This window comes from Muntiacus reevesi, chromosome 3, assembly GCF_963930625.1.
Source record: "Muntiacus reevesi chromosome 3, mMunRee1.1, whole genome shotgun sequence".
In the NCBI taxonomy this organism is placed as follows: Eukaryota; Metazoa; Chordata; class Mammalia; order Artiodactyla; family Cervidae; genus Muntiacus; species Muntiacus reevesi.
In genome coordinates this window covers 264,765,106-264,789,516 of record NC_089251.1, presented here as the reverse complement: position 1 = coordinate 264,789,516, position 24,411 = coordinate 264,765,106, and the positions used below count along the sequence as shown (strand labels likewise).

Sequence of the window (24,411 nt, the reverse complement as noted above, 5' to 3'; positions counted from 1 at the left end):
GATGCTAACTATATAAAGCCACGATAAAATATGAATTCACTGAATTCATTGTCATCCAACAGACAGCAGAGTTCGTGGGCAAAGGTGAGATTCTGATAGGGAGCATGAAACATTCCAGAGCCCAAGAAGCACAGAAGGAAGAGAGTCCTCAACTGCTAGGTGGAGAAGAGGCCCACACACCCTAGAGGGAAGAGTGGCTAAGAAAAGTGCATGCAAATGGGACAGGGTTGAGAAAGTCAACAGATAAGCTCTTAATGACAGCACTAAAATTCTTTAAAACCACATTTGGGGAAAACATTTATTGGAGAAAACCCTACTACGTACAATGAAGATATAATACAAAAATCTTCTATTTTCTTGGTAAGAAATATGCAGAAATTCACATTGCTTTCATGTGTGTCAGATAAGATTCTATAAAGCTAAGATGAGGACACAACATGATGTTGTTTTCAAATAACTAATGGAAATCATTCCCAAAATGAACTGGTGTGAAGTCTTCTCACATAGCTTAAGACTAATTTAAATTGTGTTAAACAGAATTTAAACCACACCTTTTTAGAAGGCAGTATAATATTTTTAAACCAACAGTCACTTGTAGCAAACCTTAAAGCAAAAAAGCAGGCTATTGATGAAACATGCTGGGAGTACTTCCATACTTTCTCAGACCTAGAAAGACAAGTGCTCGCACCAAGGTTCCAAGACCAAAGCCTACAAGTCTGGTCAATCGGCAACCCACTCAGGGTAGAGAAACACACTACCCTGGGTTGAAAAGTCTAAACTATTCTTCATTTCTTTTCTCCTTCCTAAAAATGACTCACTTTCTCATCTGCCTATGGTTTTCATCACAGTTGACAGAATGATTTGGTTCTGGATAGCTAGCACAAAAGAATGACTGAAGCCAAACTTGATTACATATATTGTTAGTATTTACACTGCTTACTGTTCAATTATACCCCAACAATTCTTCCACATTTCATTTTCTGGAAAAGCACATACAATTATAAAGTAAATTCTAATTGCCTAACTGCCAGTGTACTATTCAATTTAAGCTGATTCATACTGCAGAATGTTCTGAAAAAATGTACCTGTATCATTTAATCCTACCTGTAGATTCTGTAAATATCTTCAGAACGTCCCTTTCTTAGTCTGAGAATCCAAGCTCCTGGGTTGGCTTTTAACTGAAAATAGCCCTAGGACCAGAAGACAAGACAAATTTTAGTTCTCTTGGAAACATCAAAATGCTGTTTCTGAGGGACAGCTATTTCTTTTTTGAAATGTCAGTCCACTTTATTTTAAATAAGATAGTTAAACCAATGCAATTCTTAAAACCCACATATTAGAAACACTAGCAAAATACAGGCCTGTCAAGCCAAGAAGCCTATCCTTTAGCTGTACTTCAGTGAAGAAGCAGTATGTAATATGTGAATATACTTCAAATTTTCAAAAAACAAAAAAAAGAAGAAGGCTATTGGCTCATAAGCAACACATTTTCAGAAGCCAATCTGGTTAAAGCAAAATATTCTAGCATGTTTTCTTTTAAGATGCCATGTGATTCCAATCTACAAGTTTAACTAAACTGATGATCTTTATATTGACCAAATTCAGTCCATCATGAACTTTAATCTCACTCATGTTCAGAGTGCTAACTGCTCCATCATAAACTGCAGGGCCCAAATTAACATGACTCAGTATCACCACCTGATGTACTGTTATTTACCAGATTAGCCATAACAATGGTATCCACAATGACTGGCTTGGTTGAAGTTCCTAATGTAAACTGCAGTCCCCGGGGGGGCTGGCCAGTAGTGATGTCATAGCAATGACCTTCTAGCAACAGGTACTCCAGCTCATACTCAGCAGCGACAATGCTGTCCACCTGCAATATCAAAATTAAATCACCACCTGAAGACTACTCAGCAATAAAAGGAAACAATCTAGTGATACATGCAACAACACAGATGAATCTCAAATACACTACACAAAGTGAATGAAATCAGACATAACGGGCTATATATCATATAATTATATTCATAAAAATTCAAGAAAAGGTAAAACTATAGTGATGAAAAGAAGATCAGCTGCTGCCTGTGGCCAGGGGGGAAAGGAGGGGATTACCTGCAAAGAGGCATGAAAGAACTTTTTGAAGAGATGGAAATGCTCTGGTATCTTGATTGTGCTGGTAGTTAACAAGCATACACAATTTTAGAAACTCAGGTGGGTTGGAAGGAGAGGCAGGAAAAAGGACACAGAAAAACAGTAAAGAGGTTATTCCAAAAGTACACAGGAGAGGATAAGATGTTAATCTAGGAAGGTAGTATTGGGGAAAAAAATCACATAAAATAAAATTTCTGAAAGAATGAATATCTTTAAAAGCAAATAATGGAGAAGATAGGTAAGACACTCCTATAAGTATTAATTTATATGAGAAAAAGAAACAATGCAAAACATCAGAAAAACATCCGACAAAAATGCAAATTCATCTTGGCCTTTAGAAGACAGCTGAAAATACTGCTGTTTTAAATGCAAATATCCAAGATATATTTAATGGTTCCATAGCCACATAAAACCAACTGCCTGAATTATTGCTAATTCCTTGCAGAAAATATGGTATAATTACAAAATCTTAGGGCAGCTTGGCTTTAGCTATTAGGTTGGCACAAAAGTAACTGCAATTTTGCATTGTTGAAATTTGTTGTTTGATATTAGAATATATTCTAAATAAATGTGGTTACATTATATATTATTTTAATGTGCATTTCTGACCTTATTTTTTGCTAATGACTTCTTACTTCCTGTTTACTTTATATTTATTTTAGATCAGGGAAATGATGTTAGACAAAAAGCAAATTCAAGCAATTTTCTTATTTGAGTTCAAAATGGGTTGTAAAGCAGGGGAGACAACTCACAATATCAACAACACATTTGGCCCAGGAACTGCTAACGAACATACAGTTTAGTGGTGGTTCAAGAAGTTTTACAAAGGAGACAAGAGACTTGAAGATGAGGAGCCTAGTGGCCAGCCATTGGAAGTTGACAACGACCAACTGAGAGCCACCACAGAAGCTGATCTTCTTACAAACAATGAGAAGTTGTCAAAGAACTCAATGTTGACTATTTCTACGGTCGTTAGGCATTTGAAGAAAATTGGAAAGGTGAAAAAGCTTGGTAAGTGGGTACCTCATGACTGCAAATCAAAAAACATCATTTTGAAGTGTCATCTTCTTTCATTCTACACAACAACAACAAACTATTTATCGATCGGGTTGTGGCATGCAACAAAAAGTGGATTGTATATGACAACTGGCGATGACTAGCTCAGTGACTGAACTGAGAAGAATCTCCAAAGTACTGCCCAAAGCCAAACTTGCACCAGAAATGGTCATGATTATTGTTTGGTGGTCTGCTACTAGTCTGACTCACTACAGCTATCTAAATCGTGGCAAAAACAATATATCTGAGAAGTATGCTCTGCAAATCAATGAGATACACTGAAAACTGGTATGAATGTGACTGGTGATAGAAGCAAGGTCCGATGCTGTAAAGAGCAATATTGCATAGGAACCTGGAATGTTAGGTCCATGAATCAAGGCAAATTGGAAGCCGTCAAACAGGAGACGGTAAGAGTGAACGCTGACATTCTAGGAATCAGCGAACTTGGATGGACTGGAATGGGTGAATTTAACTCACATGACCATGATATCTACTACTGTAGGCAGGAATCCCTTAGAAGAAATGAACTAGCCATCATAGTCAACAAAAGAGATCGAAATGCAGTACTTGGATGCAATCTCAAAAATGACAGAATGATCTCTGCTCGTTTCCAAGGCAAATCATTCAATATCACAGTAATCCAAATCTATGCTCCAACCAGTAACACTGAAGAAGCTGAAGTTGAATGAGTCTATGAAGACCTACAAGACGTTTTAGAACTAACACCCAAAAAAGATGTCCTTTTCATTATAGGGGACTGGAATGCAAAAGTAGGAAGCCAGGAAACACCTGGAGTAACAGGCAAATTTGGTCTTGGAGTACAGAATGAAGCAGGGCAAAGGCTAGTAGAGTTTTGCCAAGAAAACACACTGGTCATAGGAAACACCTCATCCAACAACACAAGGGAAGACTCTGCACATGGACATCACCAGATGGTCAACACCAAAATCAGACTGATTATATTCTTTGCAGCCAAAGATGGAGAAGCTCTATACAGTCAGCAAAAACAAGACCGGGAGCTGACTGTGACTCAGATCATGAACTCTTTATTGCCAAATTCAGACTTACAATGAAGAAAGTAGGGAAAACCACTAGACCATTCAGATATGACCTAAATCAAATCCCTTATGACTATACAGTGGAAGTGAGAAATAGATTTAAGGGACTAGATCCGACAGAGTGCCTGATGAACTATGGACGGAGGTTCATGACATTGTACAGGAGACAGGAATGAAGACTATCCCCAAGAAAAAAGAAATGCAAAAAAACAAAACGGCTATCAGAGGAGGCCTTGCAAATAGCTGAGAAAAGAAGACAAGTGAAAAGCAAAGGAGAAAAGGAAAGATATACCCACTTGAATGCAGAGTTCCAAAGAATAGCAAAGAGATAAGAAAGACTTCCTCAGTGATCAATGCAAAGAAATAGAGGAAAACAACAGAATGGGAAAGACTAGAGATCCCTTCAAGAAAATTAGAGATACCAAGGGAAAGTTTCATGCAAAGATGGGCACAATAAAGGACAGAATGGTATGGACCTAACAAAAGCAGAAGATATTAAGAAGAGGTGGCAAGAATACACAGAACTGTACAAATAAGATCTTCATGACCCAGATAATCATGATGGTATGATCACTCACCTAGAGTCAGACATCTGGAATGTGAGGTCAAGTGGGCCTTAGGAAGCATCACTACGAACAAAGCTAGTGGATGTGATGGAATTCCTGTTGAGCTATTTCAAAACCTAACACATGATGCTGTGAAAGTGCTGCACTCAATATGTCAGCAAATGTGGAAAACTCAGCAGTGGCCACAGGACTGGAAAAAGTCAGCTTTCATTCCAATCCCAAAGAAAGGCAATGCTAAAGAATGCTCAAACTACTGCATAATTGCATTCATCTCACATGCAGGTAAAGTAATGCTCAAAATTCTCCAAGCCAGACTTTAGCAGTATGTGAACCGTGAACTTCTAGATGTTCAAGCTGGTTTTAGAAAAGGCAGAGGAACCAGAGATCAAATTCCCACCATCCGCTGGATCACTGAAAAAGCAAGAGAGTTTGAGAAAAACATCTATTTCTGCTTTATTGACTACGCCAAAGCCTTTGACGGTGTAGATTACAATAAACTGTGGAAAATTCTGAAGGAGATGGGAATACCAGACCACCTGACCTGCCTCTTGAGAAACCTGTATGCAGGTCAGGAAGCAACAGTTAGAACTGGACATGGAACAACAGACTGGTTCCAAATAGGCAAAGGAGTACGCCAAGGCTGTATATTGTCACCCTGTTTATTTAACTTATATGCAGAGTACATCATGAGAAATGCTGGGCTGGAGGAAGCACAAGCTGAAATCAAGACTGCCGGGAGAAATATCAGTAACCTCAGATATGCAGAGGACACTACCCTTATGGCAGAGAGTGAAGAGGAACTAAAAAGCCTCTTGATGAAAGTGAAAGAGGAGAGTGAAAAAGTTGGCTTAAAGCTCAACATTCAGAAAACTAAGTTCATGGCAAATAGATGGGGAAACAGTGGCTGACTTTATTATTTTGGGCTCCCAAATCACTGCAGATGGTGACTGCAGCCATGAAATTAAAAGACGCTTGCTTACTCCTTGGAAGAAAAGTTATAACCAACCTAGACACCTTATTAAAAAGCAGAGACATCACTTTGTCAACAAAGGTCTGTCCAGTCAAGGCTATGGTTTTTCCAATAGTCATGTATGGATGTGAGAGTTGGACCATAAAGAAAGCTGAGTGCCAAAGAATTGATGTTTTTGAACTGTGGTGTTGAAGAAGACTCTTGAGCGTCCCTTGGACTGCAAGGAGATCCAACCAGTCTATCCTAAAGGAGTCCTGGGTGTTCACTGGAAGGACTGATGTTGAAGCTGAAACTTCAATACTTTGACCACCTAAAGCGAAGAGCTGACTCATTTGAAAAGACCCTGATGCTGGGAAAGATTGAGGGCGGGAGGAGAAGGGGATGACGGAGGATGAGATGCTTGGATGGCATCACCGACTCAATGGACTTGAATTTGGGTAAACTCCGGGAGTTGGTCGATGGACAGTGAGGCCTGGCGTGCTGCAGTTCATGGGGTCACAAAGTGTCAGACAGGACTGAGCGACTGAACTGAACACTGAAAACTACAATGTCTGCAGCCAGCACTGGTCAACAGAAAGGGCCTAATTCTTCACAACAACACCCAACAATGTTTCAAAAGTTGAATGAATTGGGTTATAAGGTTTTGCCTCATCTACCAAATTCACTTGATCTCTTGCCAACCAACTACCACTTCTGCAAACATATTGACAGATTTATGCAAGGAAAACGTTTCCACACCCAGCAGAAGGCAGAAAATGCTTTCCAGGAGTTCATCAAATCTCAAACCACGAATTTTCATGCTACAGGATTAAACAAACTTATTTCTCATTGGCAAAAGTATGTTAATTGCAATGGTTCTTATTCTGATTAATAAAGATGTGTTTAAGCCTCGTTATAATGATTTAAAATTCATGGCCCAAAATCATAATTACACTTCCACCAACCTAATAATTAGAGTTTCTATCCCAGGCTAGTTCAGGCTTGGTTTTATAGCCTTATCTAATGCTAATAATGGAAATATTTGGAGCTTAATATGTTACTGTAATAGTAAATTCCAAAAGTATAACATTAAGAGCTAAGAGTGAAACCCCCACATGCTCACATGTCTCAGGCTCTGTATTTTCAACGGAATACAGAGAAACTGGAGGAAGCCTAAAACAGAGCAGTACAAACTCCAGGAAATACAGAAGAAACCTACTTTGCATTCGATTTTATACTTCTGTGCAATGTTCCTTAGTGCTTTTTTGTGGCCATTCTATAATTTCTTCAACAGAAGTTATTTCCTCAAGGGCAAAAACTGTATTCTCTGTTAAAAATATGGTAGATAGGATTGGGAAAGGGCAAGTGTGTACCTATGTGTACACACACACACACACACACACACACACACACTCCCTCTTTCTTCTTCAATCAGCTTCAAAAGGATTCTTCTTCCAGTTTTAGTGTATGTGCCGCTGAAGTGAGCCCTGGGATTCTTCTTCAAGAAACTAGTTATTCAACCTCACGAAAAGAAGTCTGCAAAGTCCTTCGGTAACTATGCTCAAGTTTCCAGTCTCCCAATTCCCAAGAAGACAGAACCAGAAAACAGGGTTCAACTGTGATAGGAGATATTAAGGGCAGACACAATGACAAATGTTTTAAAAAGGAAGGAGGCTCTGAGGCACTATAAACTCCCTGGAGGTAAAGACCATGCCTTTCAGTCCCTTTGTTAATACACTCTAAGCTAGATATAGAGTGAGGGCTGGTAAGAGACATAATTAAATGAAATTGAACTATCTTTGAAAATGGGTTAGGGGGAAAGGACCAATTACCTTAGGGACTCCAAATACAGTTTTATGGAAAGAAAAGAAAAAAAAAAAAAAAAGGCAATGAAGCCAAAGGCTTATTTTTCACAAATATCAATAAATGGACAAACTTTTAGCTAGACTGACCAAGAGAAAAAAAGAGCCAACTTACTGAAATAAGCAAGAATAAAGGAAACATGGCTGTTAAATTTAAATTTTAGAAAATTCTATGAAAAACTGTATGCCAACAAATTAGATAATCGAGATAGAATGAATAAATTCCTAAGATACACAAACTTTGAAAACTGACTCAAGACAAAATAGAAAATCTAAACAGACCTACAGCAAGAGATTGAATCAGTAATTTAAAATTTTTCTAATGCATTACGAAAATTATATAAAAGGCATCATACTGGAAAGAAAGAAGTAAAATTCTATTTGCAGATGATATGGTCTTGTGTAGGCTTGTATACTAAGAACTACAAAACATTGTTGAAAGAAATTAAGACCTATATAATCAGAAAGATATCCCACATTCATTGTTCAGAACACTTAATACTGTTTCAGAAGGCAATACTGTCTAAACTGATTTAGGGATTTCATGAAATTCTTATTAAAATCACAGTAGCTTTTTCTGAAGATATTAATAAGCTGATTCCAAAATGCAAAGAATGCAGAATAGCCATAGCTACCTTGAAAAAAAAAAAAAAACACAACTGGAAAATTCACACTTCCTAATTTGAAAACTTACTACAAAGCTTCAGTAAACAAGACAATGTGGTACTAGCCTAATACAGACACGTATATCAATGGAATAGAACTGACAGCCCAAAATTAAACCTTCACATTAGGGTTAACTGATTTCTGACAAAGGCACAAAGACCATTTAATGGGGAAAGAATAGGTTTTTAAAACAAATGGTGCTTGGACAACTGTATAGCCACATAAGAAAAATAAAGCTGGAACTCTACCTGGCACCATATACAAAGAATTAACTCCAAATGTATCAAGGAAGTAAGAGTTTTCAAAAATGTAAGAGTTTTAAACTGTGAAAGTTCTAAAAGAAAACACTGGAGTAAACCCTTGTGACCTGGGACTAAACAATGGTTTCTTAGATATAACTCCAGAAGTATAAGTGACAAAAAAAAAAAATAGGAAAATTAGACTTTATGAAGATTAGAAACTTCTATGCTTCAAAGGACACCATCAAAAAAGTGAAAAGACAACCTATAAAATGGGAAAAAACATATGTGAGGCATATATGTGATAAGGGACTTGCATCCAGAATATAAAAAGAACTCTTACAATTCAACAATTAAAAGATGAGTCAATTTTTAAAGGATTTGAATAAACATTTCTCCAAAGGAGATACACAAACGGCCAATAAACACATGAAAAAATGCTCAATGTCATTTGTCATTAAGGCAAATCAGTCTGGAAATCAGTTTGGCAATCCCTTGAAAGTTAAACATAAAATTACCATATGATCCAGCAATCCCACTCCTCTGTATATACCCAAGAGAAAGAAAAGCATATCTACAAAAACTTATGTACAAATGCTCACAGCAGCATTATTCATAATGGTCAAAAAGCAGAAACAACTCAAATGTCTGTAAGTGATACAGCCACACAGTGGATATAATAAATAATAAATAAAACATAGTATACCCATACAATGGAATACTATCTGGTAATAAAAAGGAACAAAGTACTAATAAATGCCAAAATATGAATGAATCTTGAAAATAATTTAAGTGAAAGAAGCCAGTCACAAAAAAGTGACAGAAAATAGATTAGTAGTTGTCAGAGGGCAAGAGGAATTGGGGGTGATTACTCATGGGTATGGAGTTAGTCTGGTCAAGCTATGGTTTTTCCAGTGGTCATGCATGGATGTGAGAGTTAGACTATAAAGAAAGCTGAGCACCAAAGAATTAATGCTTTTGAATTGTGCTGTTGGAGCAGACTCTTGAGTGTTCCTTGGACTGCAAGGAGATCCAACCAGTCCATCCTAAAGGAGATCAGTCCTGGGTGTTCATTGGAAGGACTGATGCTGAAGCTGAAACTCCAATACTTTGGCCACCTGATGCAAACAGCTGACTCATTGGAAAAGACCCTGATGCTGGGAAAGATTGAAGGCAGGAGGAGAAGGGGACGAGAGAGGATGAGATGGTTGGATGGTATCATCGACTCAATGGACATGAGTTTAAGTAAACTCTGGGAGTTGGTGATGGACAGGGAGGCCTGGTGTGCTGCTGTCCACGGGGTCGCTGAGCTGAACACGACTGAGTGACTGAACTGAACTGAATGGAGTTAGTTTTAGGGGTGTTGAAAATTATCTAAACTTAGATAGTGGTGATGGCTGCACAACTTTGTGAATATACTAAAACTACTCAGCTGTATACTTTAAAAGGGTGAATTTTATGGTATGTGATATAGATCTCAACTAGGCTGTTATTTGAACACTACTGTTTCAGAAGCACGCCTAGACTGTAGGGAGATTATCAGAGACTACCATAACAACATCTTCAACAGGGTTATGTGGGATTAGATACTGGGAAGCAATGATACTCTTACCTCTTCTAAATAAATATTATCAAGGTCATATGGTGTTCTGACAGACTCTACCATCCAACTCTCAGGTGTGTTCAAGTTCAGAGTGAACAGAGGAGACTGTGGCATATCCAAAAACTTTGCTATTGGGCCCTTAGTAAAACTATTGTCTGAAGTAAAAGAAATCTCTGGTTCCAAGACATAACGGTAAAAGCTGAAATGGAAAAGAAAAGATGTTAAACTTTTTTTTCTTTAATGCAACCACAACCTTTGAGTTTATACACATCTACACAGGTAAACAACTGACTTAAGACAAACTAGATTTGGAAGACCTTCCTTCCACAGTGAGAAAGTGTTTCCAAAACCATCTCTTGTCCTAACTACACGTCCTGTGGTTGCTGAAGATGGAAGGAGAGCTCGGAAGGAGGGGAGTCATTCCTTCCTGCATTTTGTGGGGAGGGCAAATGCTTGTACCCCCAGCTCCCACACTCATGCTAAGTTCTTCAATCTCTTGATTAGCTGTTAGAAATTTAGCAAAACTTCAGTAAGTGATTTTTTTTCCCAAACATGATGTCCATATATAAATCCATATGATCTTTTTACATTCAATTTCAGCTCTCAGACTGAGTGCAATTTTTTCCAGGGGTTGATTTCTTTGCCAGTTGGTTTTACCTTTTTAACGGCATGTCGGAAAGTTTAGATTGGCAGTTCATGAATACTCTTAGATTCATGTTGATCAGCTGAGTTAAAACCTAAAAGAGGAAATCAGATGACAAAACAAAAATTTTTCCTACGAAGTGACTGATACTTGAGACAAAATGCTTACATTTTCTCTTCAGAAAAGTGTATCTCAAGAAAAAACACAAAGATAATAAATAATATAAAGTCTGCACTGGGTAAATCCCTAGAAATCACAGCTCTAGTACACAATCAAAATCACACTTACCTATCATGGGGACAAAACATGGGCACTGCCTCTGCAGTTGTACCTACCAAAAGCAATGGGGCAAGTCTCTGTGCTTCTCGGGTGACAGGATCAATGACAGCCACGACATCAAAGTACGTCTCCCCTTCCTTGGGTTTCAGTTTAATTGCACTGCAGAGAACAAAAAGATAAAACATTAATCTGGAGGAAAATAGGAAACAGTTGATTTCTTGGCAGAGTGGGGGCAGGAAGACAACACACCCAATACAACTAATCAACTCTCTTAGCATTTTCCAAAAAACTTTAGATCTCAAACAATAAGGTGACATGGTGGTCAACTATGTGATTATGTCTACCTCAAAGTTTGCAAAACCCTCTAAAAGTTTCTGATGCTTGTTTTTAACAGTTAAGGAACATTATGCCAATTTTTATTTCTCGGCAAGAAGGTTGTAAGGAGAGAAGAAATTGATGCTTTCAAATTGTAAAAGAAATATAAGAATATTACAAGAAATTTGCAAAAGAGAGAAAAAGGAAATAATCATAAAATCTCACCATCCCTCCTCCTTATATGCCTATATAAAGATCAGATGCACCTACAAGATATCAGCAACCTTTTAATGACTTCATTCCTTCCCCCAGAAATTGTAATTATTATAAAGATTTTTCCATGTTGTTATACATTAATATCCTAAAAAAGAAATAATGTTCAATTTGCCAAGTGAATCTGCTGTAGTTTACTTAAGCTATTCCTTATTGCTAGACATTTAGATGGCTTTCCAGCTGTAAAGAACTTCTCACAACCAGTTTTTACCACACTTGGAAATTTCTTGAGAATTAATGTACTCCTAGATGTGACAGTCATAATTAAACAAATATTTTATAGCAAATAGTCTGTTCAAATTTTATCCCCACAAGGACTGACTGTGAGAAAGTACAGGTCAATTAAACCAAAGTCCAATCTACTCTAAACTAATTAAATCAAAATCATAGAAGAGTAGTATGCAGGCTTCTGCATCTAAAGCCTCTGTGGTGACTCTGAGGTGCAAAAAGATATACACTTGACTGGTAAAGTAAGTGCTGCATACATCAACTGTAGGAGTTCTTCCTAAAGACAAGTTAATCTTAAATCTAATCATGAGAAAACAACCCAGATTGTGGGACTTTCCACAAGACAACTGGTCTGGACTCCTAAGAGTCAACGTCATGAAAGACTAAAAAAACAAATAAACAAAAGAACCCTCAAACTGTTCTACCTTAGAAGAGACTAAAGAGACACAATAACTAACTGCAATGTGTAAGCTGGACCAAAACAACAAACAGTTGTAAAGGTCATTACTGGGCTTCGGAGAAATCTGAAAGTGGACTGATATTACATAATATTGCTTTATCAAGGTTAAATTGCTGAGGTATGCCAGCAATTTGAATTGCTGGAGATACTGCCAGTACTCAGGAGACAGATGTCAAAGAATTTATGCATGATATATAACGATGTCCACAAGCACAAGCTGGAATCAAGACTGCTGGGAGAAACATCAACAACCTCAGATATGCAGATGACACCACCCTTAGGGCAGAGAGTGAAGAAAAACTAAAGAACCTCTTGATGAAACTGAAAGACAGGAGTGAAAAAGTTGGCTTAAAGCTCAACATTCAGAAAAACTAAGATTATGGCATCCAGTCCCATCACTTCATCGGAAATAGATGTGGAAACAGTGGCAGACTTTATTTTGGGGGGCTCCAAAATCACTGCAGATGGTGACTGCAGCCATGAAATTAAAAGACGCTTACTCCTTAGAAGGAAAGTTAAGACCAACCTAGATACCTTATTAAAAAGCAGAGACATTACTTTGTCAACAAAGGTCCGTCTAGTCAAAGCTATGGTTTTTCCAGTAGTCATGTATGGATGTGAGAGTGGGACTATAAAGAAAGCTGAGCACCGAAGAATTGATGCTTTTGAACTATGGTGTTGGAGAAGACTCTTGAGAGTTCCTTGGACTGCACGGAGATCCAACCAGTCCATCCTAAAGGAGATCAGTCCTGAGTGTTCACTGGAAGGACTGATGTTGAAGCTGAAACTCCAATATTTTGGCCACCTGATGTGAAGAGCTGACTCATTTGAAAAGACCCTGATGCTGGGGAAGATTGAGGACGGGAGGAGAAGGGGACGACAGAGGATGAGATGGTTGGATGGCATCACTGACTCAATGGACATGAGTTTGGGTAAACTCTGGGAGTTGGTGACGGACAGGGAGGCCTGGCGTATTGCTGTCCATGGGGTCACAAAGAGTCGGACATGACTGAGTGACTGAATTGAACAACATACTTTCAAATGGTTGCCAAAAATGTGAATGCATGTTAAGTTTGTATGCAAACATATACTATACATACACACATATATGGATAAATGTGGCACAATGTCAACGATTGGTGAATCTAGGTTAAAGATATTTGGGTGTTCACTGTAATAGTATTTGAACTATTCTCCAAGTTTGAAACTTTTCAAAATAAAACACTGGAAAACAAGAGACAAAAAGACAGACAACAAAAGACTCCCTTAATATGCTACACTTATTTTTATTTTATTGAAAACAAGACAGGTTTCAAAAAAAGATGGAGAGACAAGTGGTCTAACAACTGTTTATTCTTTAATATAATAGAATTAAACTGATCTGCTGTGTGAAATCCTCTGTTTCCTCAAAGGGTGTATTCAGAACTACTTTAGGTTGATTAGAAATAAATGTCAACTTTTATGCAACTGAGCTCTGTTATGATTCTACATGTGAATGTAAACATATATGAAAACCACATGTCACACTTACAAATACACTTTAAATGGAAAAATAAAGGAGCTGAGGAAAACAAAAATATGCATAAATTCAACACTGATTCTATACCTGTGTCTATCTTCGAAAAACTGGTATTCGATTCTTGCATCTCCTTTTGGTTGAGCTGACAGGAGAGCGTCCACCTTCATTACCAAGTCACTGGCCCTGAAAGATGTGGTTGGTGAAAATTTAGCATCTCTCTGACTGAAGGTTTCCCAACTGTTACAATCAACCTAAGTATTGAATGCCAACGGCATGATTTGAAGAAATAAACTTTGTACCAACAGGCATGAGAAAAAAAACTACAGACCTGTGTCACTGATTAGTTTTATAGCCCTGCAGTAAGTGTTGCTTTTTCCATATGTGAAATGGAGGTCACACCTACTTGGAGAGGCTCTTGTAAAACCAGCAGTGGCCAAACACACAAAATAAAGCACCTAGCTCAGAGCCTGGCCCAGGGCAGGCTGCCAGTGTCGTTTATGTCTCCCTCACTCTCTTCTAAATAACTTTATTACTTTTTGTGATCATTAGAGTAACAATTTACAAAAAAAGAAAAACATTCAGGAAAAAAAAATATAAGGAGAAAATGGAGATACACACATTAATAGCATATTTAAGAAATAAGTGTTGAAAACACTTCAGTTCATAATTCTTCCATATTATAAAAAAAAATATATATATATATATATACATACACACACAAAAGTGGTACTATATTATTTGGTAACCTGATTTTTCATTTAATAATATACTACAAACATTATTTTGTTGGGGTACATCAATATTTTCAATAACTGCATAGTATTATATTTATGGATACATCATTATCTATTACACTATTACAATCAACATTAAACAACTTAGAAAAGCATTTCCACGTTCCCCACTCCTCCCCTAACTTGATTTCTAACCAAGGAAGATTTTGCACTAAATCATGAGACTGAAAGAAAATGCTCTAGTCTGCTGAACCAAGGATTGAATTCTAAGAATACTAAAATATATTTGAGTATATTCGTGAAAATATTTGAGCTAGCCCATCCATTCTCTCACTGAACCAAACAACTATATCAAATTACATCCCCTGGCACTTCTCAATACTAACTCTGAAAACAAAATAGAGTAGGTCATCTGTTTCCTGTGATGTGTCAACATTGTCACAAAATATGTCAAGGGACACTAACGTGGCCTGGGATGAGCCCTTTGATCAAAGAGGTCACAACTGAGGTTTAGGAAGCTGAGGATGGCCTCTTAGCTGCAGATCTGGGTCAGGCATGAAAGCTGTGGCTGTCACAAGGGGCCACTCCAAGGTGGAACAGTCCTGGCACTAAGGAAAACTCTAGGCAAGCAAGGTCACTCTGAAAACCCTACAAGTTTTAGCATCAATCTTTTGGCAGCCCCATAACTACCTTGAAGGTGAAAGGGAAAGGGAAAGTTGCTCAGTTGTGTCCAACTCTTTGCCAACCCATGGGCTATACAGTCTATGGAATTCTCTAGACAAGAATACTGGAGTGGGTACCCTTTCCCTTCTCCAGGTAATCTTCCCAACCCAGGGATCGAACCCAGGTCTCCCACATCGCCGGTGGATTCTTCACTGGCTGAGCCACAAGGAAAGTCCAAGAATATTGGAACAGGTAGCCTATCCCTTCTCCAGTGGATCTTCTGACCCAGGAATCGAACCAGGGTCTCCTGCATTGCAGGCGGATTCTTTATCAACTGAGCTACCAAGGAAGCCCAAAGCTACCTTATTTGTCTATATCCACCCAGTACCCACCCAGTACATCTCTAGTTGCTTAAAGACAAGTCTTTTGTGCATAGTCTGGCAATTATATAGTCCACAAGGACTCCAAGGGACTCTTCCACAGGATCCAAAGACAGAGAGGGAGTAGTCCAAGGAATACGTCAAGCCTATGCCTGTGACACAGTGGCTCCAAGTCATAGATTAGCTCCTGGCCTGTATCCGAGGTGTTTCATAGGCTAAAACAAGGAACACTAAATGAGGTAGAACAAAACCTGTTTATCTGTGACCCCAGTTTGGCTGAGATAAAAAAAAGACTCCTTCTCATATCACATAAAACTTGGTAAAGAGGCTACTTTGGTAGCTATCAAAGTCAACACTAAGACATGCACATTGAACTCTGCAACATTATGCTATATGAAATAGATGAAGAAAAGAAAAATCAAAAAAACTTTAAAAATTCTATATCCTCAAACTATGCATCAAAGAACACTATCAAGAGTGTGAAAAGTCAATCCGTGGAGTGGGGAAAAAACATCTGCATATCACACAGCTATACGGGATTGATATCCAGAATATAAATGAATTCCTATAGTTCAACAACAAAATAAATAGTTAAAAATGAGCAAAGGACTTGGACAGATGTTTTCCCAGATAGACAAATGGTCTATTAAGCACATGAAAAGATGTTCAAGATCACTAATTATCAGGGGAGTATGAATCAACCCACAAGGAGATACCACACCCATTTAGAATGGGTATTATAAAAAAAATAAAAAATAACAAATGTTGATGAGGACGTGGAGAAATCAGAACCCTTATGCATCACTGATGGGAAAGTAAAATGGGAGAGCCTCTGTGGAAAAAGGTATCATGGTTCATGAACATTAAACATAAACATACACCCTCCAATTACACATCCATTTGATATTTAATGCCAAAAACCATGTGAATATGAATATGAGCTCCAGTTACACAGCAGGTATATAGACCAATTAAATAATCACTTTTCTTCCTTTGAGAAATAACTTATTAAAATACATAAGCTAGTAATAACACTGAAAAGGATTAAAATAATGATAAAGAACCAATAATAATCAACTCATCACCATCACCTTTGGACTATATAACAAAAACTCATTATTCAATAATTAGTAAATAAAGAAAAAGAAACACTTAACTTGCCTTTTTTTTCCTGAAAATAAAACTGAAGGCTAATTAAAGAGATAATGAGGAAACGTATGTCTTTCCATAAGTATTCCAAAGAAATAAAATCACCCCTCTACTTTTGCATGTTTCAAATTTTCCACAATCAAAAACTTTTAAAAAATCAAAATGGAGAGAACTAATTCAGTTCTTAAAACAGCTTGCTGCAAAATTAACTCATTTCAGTAGAAGCAAAAATAAGTAAACCTGAAATGAAGACAATTATTATATTTTAAAGCTAGAGATAAAACATCTTGGAATAAATGTTCAAAATTTTTTTTAAAGCATGAAAAAGGTCCAATTAACATCGCCCCTATGACTCGACTGATTAACTTCTATGGCAAAACTTACACATCTTCTTCTACCCGAAGCTGCTGAATATGAGATTTGATTTTCTGTCCTGAAGTTTTTAAGATGATATTTTCCAGGAGGTGGAAATCATCTTGATTAAAGAATTCACTGTCCTCCAGTGGCCCAATGATCTGTGAAAGACAGGAGGGTAGTCAGTGCTGGAATCAGCGGGCTGCAGAGAAGCCCTTGGTTGTCCTCAGGCTACCTTACAAACCAAATCACTTTACAAACCCAAAACGTGTTTATGTCTAAGTTAAATCAATGAAAAAAGTGAAAATAAAAGTCAAATTAATTCATATGGCTATCCATTTATCAATTCCTCTATACTCAACAGAGTGTAGACTTGAATATTTTACACTATTTTTACAGTAAGCAAACTCTGAAATAAAACAGCAATATTTTTCATTAATTCTCACTGAATATAATAAAAAAGCCAAAATAGAAATGCAGTGGTAGATACCAGAGAGTTCACCCTAAGTGCTAAGAGTTTCAAGTTTAGTATATCTGCCTAGTCTCATTTTCACGTCTGCAGATATTTATGAAGTATTCTAAGCATAAACCAATTAAGTTCACATAAACTGCACAAACCATAAACATAATCCCCACATGGGACAAACACTTTATGTATCAAAGGGCTTAGGAATTTATGTTCTGAGAGCAACCACACTCTCACCATCTTACACAATCGCAGGGCAAAACTAAACAGGAGGAAGGTTTCACATAAGGACATTTGTGTCCAAACGAGCAAACTTCCTTTGAAACAAGGGAGCAGCAATGATCATCAGCACTGCCTCAGCCCTAATCACCTTTGGAAAAAGTAGCTCTGTTGAAGAGTTTACTAGCTTCAGAGAAGAATGCTGCCAAGACTGTTCACTAATCTAATTTGAAGGCAACCTTGTCTCAGGACAAAATCCTCACCCTTCCATTGCTGATCACTGCCCTCTGTCCTTTCTTCAGCTTTAGAACATCCCTGCAGTACATGGCATGAGACAAAATGAAATCCATTTTGGAAGACTCAAAGACCTCTTTAAAAAGATTGAAATCCATGCCCTAGGAAAGCAATTGTTATTAAGGAAAAGTAACTGTTATTAGGAAAACCACAAAAATTAATAACCATATGAATAAATCATAAAATGCTCTAGTGGAAAGTTATGAATAATTTTAATAATTAACCTTATGATGTCTCCGTTTTCCACATTTCCTCCCATTTTTTCCCAACCTCCCACTTAACAAGTAATAGCTTATTTCCTTTTCCTGGTCCTTTATGTGGTAGTTCAATTGGCAAACTATAATTCATGGTACCTTTATTATGCATTTTTAAATCTTGTTAATTTCAACAGAGAACCTTTTTTCTAACTGAAACATCAAATACATTCATCATTTTATAAAAAATTTTAAAACTACACAACAATCAAAAGTATGTAATATATAAATTAATTAACTTGGACTTATACTGGAAATATATCAAGAACACATAAGCCTCTAACTCACTAAGTAGCTTAAATTTCTAGAAGCAAATATTTTTCTTTGCTTTACAAACAAGTCAAACACTATCTACCTTTTAAAAACTTACAAAACCAATGGCTCTGTGCTTAAAAACATACATAAACTCATGTATGCACATCATGAAACCTAGTAAGTTTAAAGCGAAGTAAAGGAAAAATCGCAGAATTGTTATTTATTGGAAAGACTCTTCTAACTTAAAAAATATTCTCTGAGCTCAGAACTACAATCACAAATTCTGACATCAACAGGAACAGGACAAATCAGCCCATAGGAATGAACTTCTAAATAACAAAACAAGGCAGCCTCATGCAATACACAGACTTACCCCAACAGAGAACTCCCTGATGTCAGTTCCTGCAGCCAGGGCCTCTGCAGTCTCCTCCTTGGCCATTTTTGTGATGAAATTCTTAGCAGAGTTGGAGGTTTGTGTTTGGAGAGCAGCCCAGATTGCTCTGGAGATCTGAGTTTTCTCATAACTTATATCTTCACTAGGATTATTGATCATGCTTACTCTAACATTGTTACTGGATTTCTATTTACAAAATGGGAAATAAGGGTTATATGGTAGATGTCTTGAACTTAAAAAGCAGCATTAACATCAGTCATATTCCACAAGTAGCAAATAACACTTAAGCCTTCGGTCGTTCTCCTCTGCATACCAAATAAAATTAAGATGCTGTAAGTAGGCATCAAACCCTTATATGAATTGGCCCCCAACCTACCTTTCCAATTCATTTCTTGCCATTTCTGTAAATACGGTATACATTACAGATTGTCAGAGTCCTGTATTTCCCCAACACACTTTGCATTCTTCTTGTGCATGTTATGCCTCACTTGGTCATGTGAATCCCAACTACACCCATCTTTAACTACCATAAGTCACAACCCTCTTGAAGGGCTCTCAGCAAACCCTTCAGTCACATGGCCTTCACCGATTTCTAGCAAAAATTAATCTCTCCTTGGGTAAAAAGTCAAGAATTCATGTGGAAGAAGATATCTAGGACCCCAAAAACGAAAAAAAGGGCCATAGCAACAGAAATTCATACTTATGTGTATCATTCATACTTATGTGTATCTAAAAACACGTATAATGAGTATTCACTGCAGCATTCTTCTAGCCCCAAACTAGAAACAAACCAACTGTCCATCAAACAGACTAAACAAACAGAACTCTGTGGTACAGCCAATGCACAATGAAAAAGAACTAATTACCACTACTTGGAAAGCCATGGGTAAATCTCAAAAATGTTGAGCAAAGAAATCAAATGCAAACAAACACATATTAATATTCTAAGAGTCTATTTAAACAAAGTAAGTAAGAGGCAAACCTAGGATACGAGGAGAAGGACAGGAGAGGGACAGTGACGAGGCCACAGGCAGGGCCATACTTTCAGGTGACTCTTTCTGTACCTGGGTGGTGGTCACATGGGTGCATTCATTTGGTGACAACGTACAGCCTATTAATTTGTGCTTGTCTTCTAAACCTATGTATCACCTCCATTACCCACTCCCTGTTCTCCCACTTTACCACCGCACAAGCTTTATCAATTTAAAAATGCATTATACGTATATCATCCTTCCAGGACTGCTCACAACACAACTCTGAACTGACCACACCATCTAGTCTGTTACTTTGGACAATAAAGGCATTCAGTACATCAGTATTTCAGTGAGCCTCCTTGGGACACAGGGTTGTAAGAGGACACAGGTCGGGGGGTGCGAAACCTGGATGAAGATCCAATCTGAAACCACTCAGGAAATGTAACATCTCTCTCCCTGACAATGAGGATGTCTGGAAGAGGTGATATTTTTTCAGCTGTCCACCACTGCTACTCACTCCACTTCTACAGGTGATACCCTGCCTAGCTTTCAGGCCACCTGTATATGCATCCCTCTGCATGCCTACACCAACTTCTATTACACAGGCGCTGATGTGCCTAAGTAATATTTTTCCCATATCTGGACCTCTGTCAAGGTAAGGACTCTGTCTCTTCCACACAATATACAAAATGAACCTTGCAGCATCTCTTCAGCAAAGGCATGAACAGTCGTACAATTAAAAACTTGTCTATGTCTCGTTATTTTTTCCTCTAAACGAATCTATTCCCAGACTTCCCTGATGGTCCAGTGGTTAAGACTCTGCCTACCAATGCAGGGGACATGGGTTCGATTCCTGCTCCAGAAAGATCCCACATTGCTGTGGAGCAACTAAGTCCGTTTGCCAAAACTACTGAGCTGCAGCCTAGAGCCCATGGTCTGTAACAAGAGAAGCCACTGCAATGAGAAGCCTGTGCACCGCAATGAAGCAATGAAGAAGAGGCCCCGTTCAATATAACCAGAGAAAGACCCAACACAGTCATAAATAAACAAATAAATTTTTTAAAGAAAAAAAAGTCAGAATGTTGCAGTCTTCTAGGCTTTCTCAATAGTTGCCAGACCTCTGAGAAAACAACACTTCTTTTCCCCAAGCACTAAAAATGCAGGATTCAGCCTCCCCACCAGAATATTATCAGCACACAGATGTTCATGAAGATACTGCAGCCTCAAACAAAGATACAGACTGAAGTAGTAGATACTTGCCTGATGTTTAATAGCATCATACAACAATTGCCTTCCAGAAGGGCTATCAAAATCCCCAACAATCCAAAAAGTTACTGGCCTAATAAAAGAATCATCTGTAGAAAAAGAAACACAAAATACTGAGTGGGAAGAGGGGAGAAAGCACATCCTATGTTTCAGTATTGCTTTTAAGTCAAATGATTTCTGCAAACCATGCAAGAAATAAAGATACAAAGCAAAAGCAGCGAAACTTTGATACTACAATGAAAGCATGAAAACCTTCCATGTGGCTTAATTAGAAACTAGAAACATGCATTTATTAATTTATTTTGGTTTGGGCATCTGTTAGCATGTAAAATGAAAAAGAGTCTTTGAAAGTGCGGGTAACATATGACAGTCTTTAATCATATTCACTTGTAACTTTCTAAAATATAACTCTTTACAAACATACAGAACTTATCTGCATTGATCAATTATCTGTTACCCACAGGTTCCAGAAACATTCCAATAAAGTAGCGATAAATTCTGAATTACAACAGTGCCTGAACCACATAAGATAATAAAAATTAATAAAAGGAATAGAACATTCTGAAGTTTAAAGTTACCATAGATTTCCTTGGAGGACATTCCTGGACAAAAGTAAAGGAAAAAGAGTAGAAGAAAAGAAAATGTCATTTCTCTAATTAATGCCAACTTAAGAGACAAATTTTAAATAATGCCCAACATCCTCTATGCTTTTTTTCTGGTTCCTAGTCCCATTTGTGTTACAGAACTATACAAGGACTCCTCAGAATCAATTTCTTTGAGGAACCAAATGGAGCAATTGCCTGTATTTAAATATACATTTGAAAAGCCAGAATTTCTCTCTGGGAGAAAGCTACCATGGTAATAAAAATAGCTACCCTAAATGACAGTCGGTGCTTTGAAAGGGTAATAAATGTGACCAGAGAGGAAAAACATCTGCCTGCCATTAAAAGGGTATCATTTTACATAATTTTGCTCTGCATAAAGAACTCTGTATCAAAATCAGTTTAAAAATGTACACAAGGATTTCTTGAACCAAGTTTCCCTTGTGGCTCAGCTGGTAAAGAATCCACCTGAAATGTGGGAGACGATCTCTGGTTGGGAAGATCCCCTGGAAAAGGGAAAGGCCTCCCACTCCAGTATTCTGGTCTAGAGAATTCCATGGACGGCATAGTCCATGGGGTCACAAAGAGTTGGACATGACTGAGCGACTTTCACTTCACTTATCTTATAAATCCTAAAAATGTAATCCAATGTCATTGAAGAGGTGAGTCAAACCAATCTGCAGTCCATTAAGCCATTTTTACATAATTCTTTTCCCATTCTGAACCATGAAAAAAATTTTCCTTTTGCCTTTTATGTCTACTATGGTAGTTCAACTGGTAAAGAATCTGCCTGCAATGCAGGAGACCCTGGTTCGATTCCTGGGTCGGGAAGATCCCCTGGAGAAGGGTTAGGCTACTCACTCCTGTATTCTTGGGCTTCCCTGGTAGCTCAGACAGAAATGAATCCGCCTGCAATGCAGGAGACCTGGTTTGGGAAGATGCCCTAGAGGAGGGCATGGCAACCCACTCCAGCATTCTTGCCTGGAGAATCCCATGAACAGAGGAGCCTGATGGGCTACAGTCCATGAAGTCACAAAGAGTCGGACATGACTGAGCGACTAACCACAGCACACACAGCACACAAAATTTATAAAGATAACATCTGAATTTTCAAATATATATACAAATTAAATTTAAATAGGTTAATTTCTAGACTCAAATAATTATACCAAAAATCAACAGAAATTATGGAATCGCTTTCTCAATAGACACTAAATTTTTGTAAATACAAAAAAAAAAAGTTGAATCCAAGGTAAGCCTAAAATGTATTACCTTTCTTAGTCAGATAATTCATACTGTTGGCTATAGCAGCAGTCTTGCCTTGGGAATCCAAGACGGTAAATCTAGCATAATCATCCACAAAGAAGTTATCTGAAAAAAAAAAATTAAACCAGATTTATAATTAACATGCAGATTTAAATTAAAGCAGATTTATAATTAACATATAAGAAAACTTATATTTTAGTTATTTCATGTCTATCACAATAACATTTTAACCTTAAAAGAAACAAGAGGTCATTTTTAGATATATATTTTCCCTATTAGTGCCTATGGGCAATTGCTCTTATTAATCATTTCACCTCAGATTACTCTTACCAAAATTCCAGCTTCATGAAGTCACTCTCTTGCTCTAAGTAGTTCGTAATTCCTTCCTACCTACAAAGTGGTCTCCAGCCTGGTATCATAAACCCTCTATCTCCAGCCATCATCCCAGGTCTCTGCATTATTCACACCCCAATACAAACGCCCTGCTTTGTACCCTACCCTCCAAGCACAGCTTGCTTGCCCACCCTCCCATCTATTGGTCTGTACACCCACACACCCATCTATCTTTTCAACACAGCACACCGAGGGCCTACTATCCACTCAATCAATGTTTTAGTAATGGTAAGCAATTTACGACAGACATAGTCCATTCATACTGCTGGCTATATGCAGGGGAGGAGAGGAAGCACCATGGCCTTAAAACTCAGTTGCAGGACAGCAAAGGCCAAGAGCAGTGCAGATGATGGAGCGATATCCACTGGGTTGAGGAGGACGCCAGTTACTCCTTCACTGACAGCTTCAAAATGCTCACCAAGTGGACTACGTCCTTGCCACTGTGGACTAGCACCATGTCACAGCTGAGGATGGTAACACTCAATGGAGAAAGATATCCCAAAACACAGAACTGTTTTTATGTTCCTTATTCATCCGTACTCCAAAGATAACTCTTTACAGCTTAATTTACAATGATGGAAACAACAAACAGGATGAAGATTCATAACACCACCTGTCTTGCACTACTAATTCTTCAGGTAAAAAGTATTTTTTAACTACTTTTTTTTTTCAAATGTAAGTATACATGTGAATTTTTCCTCTGCCTATATTTAACCATTTTTTTCTGCCTGAAAGAAAAGGAATTTAGTTTCAAGTAGAACAGAGATAGCAGGAATAAAGTACCAATCACAAATAGATCTATATATTTATCGTACTCACTACCACAACAAACACACTTGGTTTTGACTTCACCATTACACATATCCTTTCTTCCCCAG

General features: G+C 37.7%; 1 protein-coding gene across 1 annotated transcript in view; it reads right to left on the bottom strand.

Annotated features, from left to right (window-relative positions):
* The window catches only part of UGGT1 (UDP-glucose glycoprotein glucosyltransferase 1), a 110,252-nt gene that overhangs the window by 21,017 nt on the left and 64,824 nt on the right, over positions 1 to 24,411 (bottom strand). Inside the window, exons 20-31 of the mRNA XM_065931991.1 lie at positions 23,147 to 23,245; positions 21,851 to 21,874; positions 21,267 to 21,361; positions 19,012 to 19,218; positions 18,099 to 18,230; positions 17,181 to 17,311; positions 13,958 to 14,053; positions 11,132 to 11,234; positions 10,811 to 10,890; positions 10,163 to 10,352; positions 1,718 to 1,876; positions 1,105 to 1,190 (exon numbers count right to left, since the gene is read on the bottom strand). Of these exons, the coding sequence (XP_065788063.1) occupies positions 1,105 to 1,190; positions 1,718 to 1,876; positions 10,163 to 10,352; positions 10,811 to 10,890; positions 11,132 to 11,234; positions 13,958 to 14,053; positions 17,181 to 17,311; positions 18,099 to 18,230; positions 19,012 to 19,218; positions 21,267 to 21,361; positions 21,851 to 21,874; positions 23,147 to 23,245 (1,402 nt within the window). The remainder of the gene's footprint in view (positions 1 to 1,104; positions 1,191 to 1,717; positions 1,877 to 10,162; positions 10,353 to 10,810; positions 10,891 to 11,131; positions 11,235 to 13,957; positions 14,054 to 17,180; positions 17,312 to 18,098; positions 18,231 to 19,011; positions 19,219 to 21,266; positions 21,362 to 21,850; positions 21,875 to 23,146; positions 23,246 to 24,411) is intronic.